Source organism: Aplidium turbinatum, chromosome 16 (genome assembly GCF_918807975.1).
Source record: "Aplidium turbinatum chromosome 16, kaAplTurb1.1, whole genome shotgun sequence".
Classification (NCBI taxonomy): Eukaryota; Metazoa; Chordata; class Ascidiacea; order Aplousobranchia; family Polyclinidae; genus Aplidium; species Aplidium turbinatum.
In genome coordinates, this window is record NC_137487.1 from 3,398,953 (window position 1) to 3,409,096 (window position 10,144).

General features: G+C 39.7%; 2 protein-coding genes across 2 annotated transcripts; one reads left to right on the plus strand and one right to left on the minus strand.

Moving 5' to 3' along the window:
* Positions 1 to 451: 451 nt before the first annotated feature.
* On the minus strand, positions 452 to 5,161 carry LOC145785906 (SUN domain-containing protein 3-like). The gene is made up of 8 exons (XM_082597603.1): positions 5,096 to 5,161; positions 4,826 to 5,007; positions 4,034 to 4,166; positions 3,442 to 3,618; positions 2,941 to 3,077; positions 2,227 to 2,422; positions 1,651 to 1,832; positions 452 to 614 (listed from the first exon to the last, which is right to left on the minus strand). The coding sequence occupies exons 1-8, from the start codon at positions 5,159 to 5,161 to the stop codon at positions 452 to 454; spliced, it is 1,236 nt and encodes a 411-aa protein (XP_082453729.1).
* A 3,342-nt stretch (positions 5,162 to 8,503) lies between these two features.
* Positions 8,504 to 9,031, plus strand: LOC145785907 (zinc finger BED domain-containing protein 5-like). The gene has a single exon (XM_082597604.1). The coding sequence runs from the start codon at positions 8,504 to 8,506 to the stop codon at positions 9,029 to 9,031; it is 528 nt and encodes a 175-aa protein (XP_082453730.1).
* The last annotated feature ends 1,113 nt before the right edge of the window (positions 9,032 to 10,144 follow it).

Below are 10,144 nucleotides of genomic sequence, written 5' to 3' on the forward strand. Positions count from 1 at the left end.
TAGTTCAGCGGATAAGTGTCTCTGGTTTGACTTGGAGTCGAGCGTCGTGTTGTTGTCTTGTGAATCCAATGTTTGAAGAAACTAACAAATTAATCGAACCAAAAAAAAAAGAATAACTTCTGAAAGATGCTCAGTGCCCGATGCGTTCGCTTCAACCATAACAGCCTATTATTGTTTCTACTGCGTGGATTGTTCACAAAATTCAACAGGTGTCTAGACGAGAAATTAAGTCACCAAGCCGGTGGTGACCATATAGCTTTGCCGCAGTTACACGGCACAACCTTGCGTGGTACAACTTTGTAAGAGGGCTACAAGGAAAGCAAAAGTGGTTACAACACGTCGCTTGGGTTTGTTTTACGATTGGCAGTTTTTTCAAATTGCGCTATTTTTTACGTTCAGAACGTGCGGTGAGCAACAAAGCAATTGTTTGTGAAAACTAATCGGAAAATTCTCAGCCGGCTTTTTGGCCATGAACACGGAATCTGTAGATGCAGGTGAAGCGCGGATGTCCCCAGTTGCTTGTCACACGGAGTTCGATGAAACCAAAGGCATCCTCCACCTTGTATGTGTCATCGATCTCATAATACTGAATCGGGTTCTTGTTCTCATCATATCTACGTGAAGACATTGTGACGAGTCAGGTTTACAAATCGGTGTTATTACGTTGGTTTAACGTCTGATAATAAGAATGCTTGTTTTTATACTGTGTCCATCGCGGAATACGCTGCTCCTCAGCGCTTTACAAAGCAGACAGGGTCAATGCGGTCGTATAGAGGCGCAACTGAGTACATTACTACCCGAATCCACTCCATTGCTCAGTTCGAAGCAGGAATCAGATTCAGTATCATTTTGAAAAAGTCTTAGGTAAGACCCGACAGGGTATCGAACCAATGCCTACCGATTCAGAGGCGGTCTGATCATTGAAGTAATGGGTTTTGATACGTCAGGGAATGGTGAAGCTGAACGTCGTCCATACATTGCATTGCAACGGCCATTCTGGACTCAACACAGCATATTATTGCCAATTACGGATGACAACTTTTGTTTGATGTCACAATCAGCACACCGCGAGGTCTAAGCAAAAGACTTAACATGGAGACGACCAAGATGCTTTCTTTTCTTCCTATCTAAACTTTCACCACGAAATATGAGCTTGGATACGAGGTTGCTAGTTTCAAACAGGGTTACATTCTAACTCAATAACTTTGCTGTTGTAGGCCTACCAGCACAGCGATGATGAAGCTGGTAGTGCTTACATCATATAGTTGTTTAATGTTAACGCATTTAACGCAATAACACGAAAGTACTCAAAAAGAATTGAAATATAAGGTAAGAAATAATTTCGGTTTGCTTGGAGCGCTTCAGCTCAGGATTCCTTGGCAACTCTGGCATCGACAAATTATATCGAGGCCCGCAATTGTAGTTTTGTCAAGTAAATTATAACAAAGACCCAAGTTGACAGGGAATCAAGACTGTTGTGTGTCTGACAGCCTTTAACAAGAAACAAGTTTGTGTAGTTCCATCAGACACACAACAAATTCAGATCATGAAATTTCATATGGTCTCAAAATGCCATAAAATGACTTTATATAAAACTTGTTTTGAAACAGTTTGAAAGTGCACCCAGGTACAAAACAAAATGGGCGTTACCTGAACGTCCCAAGCAGCATCCCAGCCTCATCGTTGGCGGTGCTGAGACCGTACACAGAGAAGTCTTTCGGAGCACTGGATATGTTGTTGTACAGAGCCAGCGCCTTCGGTATATGCTCCAGGGTGAAGGCGGTAGGTAATATCTTGAACGACAAGCTGATCACTACGAATCCTTGTGAACCCTGCGGAGAAACAGTTTATTAACCTCCACTGCACATTAAAGTAAAGTAAGCATGATGGTGCAGGGTTTAATCGACATACGCTTGTACCAATCAATCACGTCTAATGGGTCGTTGCATAAACAATGGAGTATCAAAGAAGGTTGAGCAGGCAATGTAGTTGTTCTATAGGTCGCACATTCAACACAAGATAGACTGTTGGTCCTCAGAGGCAATTTATTAACACTTCGAATGAACTGAATAAGTTCAGTTCTAAATCCAGAAAGCCTGGTGAAGATACGAAAAGAAGGCAAAAAACAGTGACACAGTTCTGCTGTCAATGACTGAAAGTTTCATAATTTGAAATATTCCAAGCGTGCAGAACTATCAAAACTTTCTAAAAGAAACAAGAACTAACCTTGAACGCCCAGCATTCCCCAGGCATGACGCTTGGCTGGATCACAGACCGGGGGGTGTTGATGTTGTAGTATATCGGTATGCCCAGTATGCTCACTAACGCTGTTCTGCGCTCGAACGACTCCGAACATCTGGTGTTGACGATGGAAGCGCCGGTACTTTCCAACGCAAAGTCCGGTACACCGATGCGGTCGGCGCTGGGGTAGAGAAGGTGAATTGAGCAACAAATTATGATGAAACAAAACGAATCGTGTAAGGACCAAACTATAGGAACAACAACACCAACAAATCTCGAGAAATATTGGATCTTAAAGTGGAAGGTCATCTACCAAATGTCATAAAAACAGGATCTCCAGGATTGACTTTAAAGTGTTAAGGTTCTGTTGTTGTTGATATAGTGTAATTACAAGTTTTTAAGATTAATAGAAATTGAGAAATAAAAAGATAACCATAAAACAACCAAGCCATCTCGGCTTATCGGTGATTACTGCTGGTGAGTGTTACTACTTTGTAGATGGTTAGGTCATAGAAAGCAATAATGAATCAACAGTTGATGTCCCATCACATCACGCTCTGTCCAGAAGCACACAGCTCAAGCAACGCCTCTATGCGATCGGCCAAGTCTCATGAAGCAACCATCATCAAGTTACTTGCAAAGATACTTCTCTACACCGATACCAAACAACCCTAGTAGCCGCCATCGCTAGCATCCAACCTGTATAAGTTAAGAGCGTTTTGGATCCAAGCCTTCACCAAAGCCTCTGATATCTTGGACGAGTGCCGGGTCTGGGAAACAACGTTGCTCAAAGTGATGGCCGGTTGGGCCTTCGCCTTGGCAGCTTTCTTCAATGCCTGTTGTGGAAAAGAGCAGTGAGGTTGTGATCGGGACAATTTGAGCCTGAAGTTACAGATCTGCTCATATTACAGAACGGTAAGAAAGGTAAGGATTCAATTGACTGACGAAGAAGCAGCGGTTGAGAACTATGTGGTATTAATCAGTGGTGTGATACTGGTGAGCCCAGCCTCATGGGCGAAACACGTTGCTACACTCGACTGTCGAAAAACACGTGATAATGTGTCGATATTAGTCTTTCACTCTCAATGTGTTGAACAGCTTCAACAAATTCCACGCTCAGTTGGCGAAGTTTAACGAAAACAGAAAAAAAATCATTAATCGTTTAGCCGCGATGTTGTACAAGAGCACAAATCGACTTACTATGATGCTTTTATCCAGCTCTTCCTTGAAGTTCTTCTCAATCTGGGAAGAGTTCTTCATGACCTGCTCCTGCATCTTTTGGAGAGCACCTTCCTGCACGAACCCTCGCTTCCCGAGCCACTCCAGGAAGAATAGAGAGAGGAACTGGTACCGACGATTCTCCGGAAATCCATGAGGCTGCGTAGCCAAATAAAAAGCATATCAAATATAAGGAATATAATATAATAACATAAAAGCATAAGGAATATAATAAGCATATATTATGAAATAAAAAACATATATGGAATATGACGTTATTTGCATGTTCGCATGGACTGACTTTGAAGAAAAGGTTGATTGAAAAAGAATGTAAACAGAATTTTAATTTTAAAACAGTCACAACAGGTGCAATGAAATAGAAAAAGTAAGCGAGCTAGTGTGAAACTGACATCTTCAAAAGAAGTGGAAAGAGTGCAACGCAGTTGTTTGCGCCCAGTGCAGACATGTACTGCATGACACCATGCCAGGACTATTAGTCTCAAACATTGATGCAATGAACGACAGCAAGGCAGTCATGTCATCGTAGTGCACCAGCAAGATGGGTGGATCTTACCTGCTGATCCTTAGGAGCACCACTCGATCCCTTTTGGAGGAGGAACAAGAAATTCTCTACGAACTGATTGTTTGAGACTTCTTTCAGGAATGTTATATTACCGGCATGCTTCTCCATGCTTGACTTAAACAAACTAGAAATATATAAAAATTAGAATATTTTTATAATCTTTCAACAAGTTTGTGTAATTCAAGACTTGTTTTAGTTCAATAAGTTATGACGTCACCAAAGTAGGGTATATGTTTGTGGAGTTTAGATGTTGAAAAAGAAAAGTTTGTAGTTAAATCGTTATAATGTTTCAAAGCAACCACTCCACAATAGGATCTAGGTTATTTTTTATAGTTATACACCAGTTATATATTTATAGGCTGGGTTCTTTGTAGTACTGCCAGCGAGACTGCAGTGTTCACACCTCAACCAAATTATTTTATTGGAGTACCGGTAGTTTCGAAAACATGACCACAAACCTAGAGTAGACTACATAAAACATTCTTTGAAAGTGCACAATCGTATAGCGCACCACAAACATAGTACGGCTTTGTCGACCGTGACACCACGTTATAGCTCACCAACAAACAGAATAAATTCGCAGCGTTGTGATAAAATGAAGATAGAACAAGGGGGTGGATTTAATGCAGAGCTCAATCAGCAGGTGGAGAACATATGTACTCTTGCTGTAATGTTTCACCGCTGGGTGGATTCAAAACCAAATGATCAGCAATTAGGTTTCAACAAAACAACACATTTGAAGCATCGACCATGCTGCCGTACATGCCATCACCACATCTCTACCTGTGGTCCTTTCGCAGGATGTCGACCTTCCTCTCAAAAGTGAGGAGAAGCTTCTTAAACTCCGTCAGTTTGTCAAGGAGCTCCTGATAGGCTCTCTTGATCAGCTCCACGTTCGAGTTGATCTTGTTCCTCAGGGAGAGGATGGCATTCGTGTGGTTCGCTCGGAGGTAGCCAAGTTCCAGCTGAAGAGGATGACAAAGAGTTGATTATATTCAATGAGTTTCAAATATCGTTTGAACGTAAGGATGGAAATATTAGTTGAACACTAACGATCGCATTAGACAAAGCTAAGTAACGAAGGAGAACACTCTCATCAGCAGCAAATATATAAAACATAAGAAACTGGCACAGGTGAGATTCTTGGCATTTATCTTCCGGAAGGAACAAACAAAACGTAACAAGAAAAAAGGTTAAAACCGCAGTTTCAAGGAAATTCAAATTTTTGCATCAAATCAAAATACAACAGCTGGAAACTTTTACATATGCAACTTCTTTTAAGCACGAAAATCAGTTCAAATTTCCAAATATAGGCTATAAAGTGCGGGAAACTATGCAACTTTTACAAAATTTAAACATCTGGCAGCATTAGAATCGTGAAAAAACGACCAAGATGAAGCATTCTTGAATCATAAAGCATTTCAGCAGTAGGCGGATGAGAAACTATGACATAGATTCAACGTAGATATGAGTTGAATCAATGCAAATAATGAGGATATTTGTAAACTGGTCAGCAAGCATGTACACGTACACCAACTTCCTCTGGCCGTTTGTTATTGTAACAAAGCAGCATTGTCGTCATACAACCGTGTGCTACGTCGCATTGCTCCAGTCGAGACTTCTAAGAGAAAACTTCTATTTTGTTTGTTGCGTGAATGGTACAAGGACAAGTGCATTACGTAGCAGCATAAAACATTGAATTTCACAATTAGAGGAAGCAGAGAATGACTATATAACAGTCATCGAGTCAGCTGCTTCCCGTCTCCATCAAGTATCGCCACATTGTGTTAGAGAGGATTATGACAATTCAAAAAAGAACTGTGTTGCTCAAACAAAAGCTGTGGTTGCATAGATATGGTTTGAAGAGATTGTTCCTATAAATGTAAACATGTATGTAATAATGTATACAAATAAATAGAAGTAACTGCTGCCATCAACGATGAAACAACAACACAAACAACAGCAATAGCCTATACTCAGTCATTACACTAAGTGACAGCAATTGCAACACTGCTCAATATTGTAGATGTAGACAAACAGTAGGCCTAAACCACCAGTTATGAACATCAAATCAACAGAAAAAAATACATAAAAACAAATTTTATGTCTAACGTTTTCGACACTCCATGAAATCGATGACTGACATTGTAAAACAAAGGTAAGGATTCAATTGACTGACAAAAGCAGCGATTGAGAACTATGTGGCATGAATTAGTGGTGCGATACTGATGAGCCCAGCCTCATGGGCGAAACCAGGGATATCTATAACTACGGAATTGGAAACTCTGTGGAACTGAAAACCATTTTATACACCAGTAGGGTCACTTTTCTTTGTGCGCTGCTGTGATAAATAATCACATAAATTGAGCTCAAAGGGCAGCAAGTGGTAGGCTAAACGAACAACCAAAAGTGTAACAATCAATTCACCTGCTGTAAATTGTAAGGACTACGCTTGCCTGGTTTGTTTATTTGTTTGTATTCCATTAGTGCAGTCCTGTTGTATTTTGTTTGCTCCTTAAAAAAATTTCCAGAATGACTATTGGTTTTAGTTCTGATAACATTGTAAACGTATTGGTTTCGTACTGGATTGGTCTGTGAACAAGTTGATGATACAACAGCACATTTCACTGATTGTTGAACACTCCTCATTTACTTCTGATCCGATTTGCAGAATTAAAATGCTTAAGAACAACAGTAGGCGGTTTTTGGACTCATTGCATTCATTCATTTTTTGGATTTATCGTTTTTTTCTAGCAGCGTAAATGTACTTTTATGCATTAATTAAGTTTTAACGTGAGTGTACATTTTGTACTATTATTGTAAAATCGAATTGTGTATATCTTTTAGTGGGTATTGTATTTTGTTAATCTTTCTGTAGTCCTAGTAATGTGATGACCCTACTGATGTATAGCACTGGATAGAGTTTCCAATCCCGTAGTTATAGATATCCCTGGGCGAAACACGTGTTTATCGCTGTCAATTCTTGCTACACTCGACTGCCGAGAAACTTGTTTGCTAACGAACTTGCAGTAGCATGTGAATAAAGTGCTAACCAAGGTACCAAGCAGATCAGTGCTTTTTACATTAATTCAGTGGTTCCCAACCGGGGAGGAATTCCTCCCCAGGGAGGAATTTTACAATTTCCAGGGAGGAATTTTACAAGTTCTATTTTGTGAAGGCCAGTGGTTTTTAAACTGCGAGTTGCGGCTGCTTGGTAAATTATTTTTTCGCAGTTTATTTCAAATGCAATATTAGGTCGCTAGTCAATGTTAGTAGTGATACAAATTACTGGCAAGTGGCAATGCAAAATTCATTGTTACGTAACTGGGACTTAGTTGTGATGCAAATAATTTTAAGTCGTGTATTTAACTTCATTATTACATAAGCATTTGGCGCCAGTCACTGTAGTTATAAGGAAGATTTCGCAATCGAGTGACTTTTGCAGCATGAGAGCAAATTCTAGTTGCAAATTTTAGCCAAATTTGTTTTAGCGACATAAGCAATAAAAAACGTAAATATGATGAATCTTATATGCAGTATGGTTTTACATCAGTGATTGTCGGTGGTATGGAGAGGCCACAGTGCGTACTTTGTAATAAAATACTCAGTAATGACATAATGAGACCAGCGAAGCTCAAGCAACATTTGCAAAGTGTGCATCCTCAGAGCAAAGATAAAGATAAAAACTACTTTGAGCAGAAGAATAAAGCTCTAAAAATGATGAGACTGGATGCTTCGAGCGAGTTTTGTAGAAGAAGCAGCAAAATTGTTGAAGCATCGTATGAGGTCGCGTTAGAAATAGCAAAGCAAAAAAAACCACACACTATTGGCGAAGCATTAATCAAGCCTTGTGTTTTGAAAATGGCTGGTAAAGGTCTTGTGAAAGATGCAGAAAAAAAAATTAGCTGCAGTTCCCCTCTCTCAAATAAGTGAAATAACACAATTCAAAGACGAATAAAAGATGTGTCTGATGACATCAAAAGTCAGATAGTGCAGCAAATCAAAGATGCTCCCTTTGGTCTTTTTGCAATCCAACTGGATGAATCCACAGACGTCTCATCGTGTGCACAATTGATGGTATTTGTAAAATATGTTTACAATGATGCATTTAAGGAAGAGTTTCTTTTCTGCAGCTCTCTAGAAACGAATACAAAAGCAGCAGACATTTTTGAAAAGGTTTCAACTTTGTTTGAATCTGAGCACTTGGAATGGAATAATCTTGCTGGCTGTTGTGCAGATGGAGCACCCGCAATGTTGGGATGTCATTCAGGTTTTCAAGCTCTTGTGAAGCAGCTCGCTCTAACAAGCAAAAGTGTTCATTGTATGCTGCATAGGCAAGCCCTAGCTTGCAAAACTTTACCTGATTCAATTCAAACAGCTTTAGAACAGATGATATAAATTGTTAATTTCATTAAAGCCGGAGCTTTAAACTCGCGTGTTTTTAAAAGGCTGTGTATCGACATGGATTCAGACCACTTGGTGCTTCTCTACCATACTCAAACTCGATGGCTTTCCAAAGGAAACGTAACTCGAAGATTCTTTGAACTTAGAGAAGAAGTTAAAGCATTTTGTGAACTCAAAAACAAGACAGAGTATTGTTCCTGGCTGGATGATGAAGAATGGATGCTCTCTCTGGCTTACTTATGTGACATTTTTGAACAACTTAATAAACTCAATCTTATGCAAGGCAGGAATACCAACATCATTAAATTTGTTGATGCATTGAAAGCTTTCACATCAAAATTGTCAAATTGGAAACGAAAAATCCGAATGCAGAATTATTCAATGTTTGAGAAATTAGATATGCTTCTTGATAACAGAGAGAATAAACTGCCAGTGCAAATCGAAAGTGGTATTTTGAAACATTTGTCAACACTTGAAAGCAAATTTGAGAGAAATTTTCCAGAAATTACGAATGATGAACGTGACTTTGTTAGAAATCCTTTTACATTTTCCGTTGAAAAGCTTTCAGATGAATGCCAAGACTAATTTTTGGAGCTGGTTAATGATTCTTCAGCAAGGCAAGCTTATCATGAAAAACTTCTCACACAGTTTTGGATTGAAATAAAAGATTCCTATCTGAAAACTACCGAAAAAGCTCTGCGCATTCTTATTCCTTATATGTCTACACTACATACCTGTGTGAGGCAGGATTTTCTACTCTGCTACAAATCAAGACCAAACAAAGAAATAGACTCGATGTTGAAGATGCCACGCATTCAGCAACTCTCGGATGATAAACAAACACAAGTTTCTCATTGACTGATTGAGTTAAAATAAATGATGTTTCGTTATTAAATCAGTGTGTTTTGTTAAGCTTAATTGATACAGGGGAGGAAGAAACATTTTCAAAATCAGCAAAGGAGAAATGTACCAAAAAAGGTTGGGAACCACTGCATTAATTCACCACCTACAGGTAAATGCTGAGTCAATATGCAACAAGCACTGATTTACCAATAGGAAAGCAGCAAAGACTTGTGCACCAGATGAAATCAATGGCTCAATTATAAACGATTGCCGTGACGAAGTGACATCACGACACCTCAAATAACATTGCAGCCATTAGAACATATTATGCTTGCCAAGCAACACCCGCAGTCTTCGATATAGTATAACTATATAAGTCTTCGATATAGTAAGTCACACATCGTTCAGATTCGTTCTGACTGACTGACTCGCTGCTGCTGATATGTTGGAGATGAAGATGGAGAGATGGCTATAGCACATAAATAAACAATGGTAACTTTGTTCTGGTTTGTCTGTTTGTCGTATCCAGGCTTACACCCGGTGGTTGAAGATTTAGATTAAGTGGACGGGAAGGCAAGGAAGCCATTCTTCGTGTCCACCTTCAGGCATGCCTGTGTCCTGCCACAGACACAGCCGCATGCTCTTGAGCGGTGTCAACCGGCGCCCTTTCGATTGCCGTTCCAGGGTTCTCACCACTCGGCTATGCACTATGCAGCCGACATTTGTTCAGGTGACACCCGTGTCAGATATAACGCGATATCGCACTGTCTGCTGGGTATAGGAATGTATTTGTTTTTTCAACCTGCTAGTTTTAGGTAATATAGGCTGAATGGAAAAGTAAAATTACAATTTGTC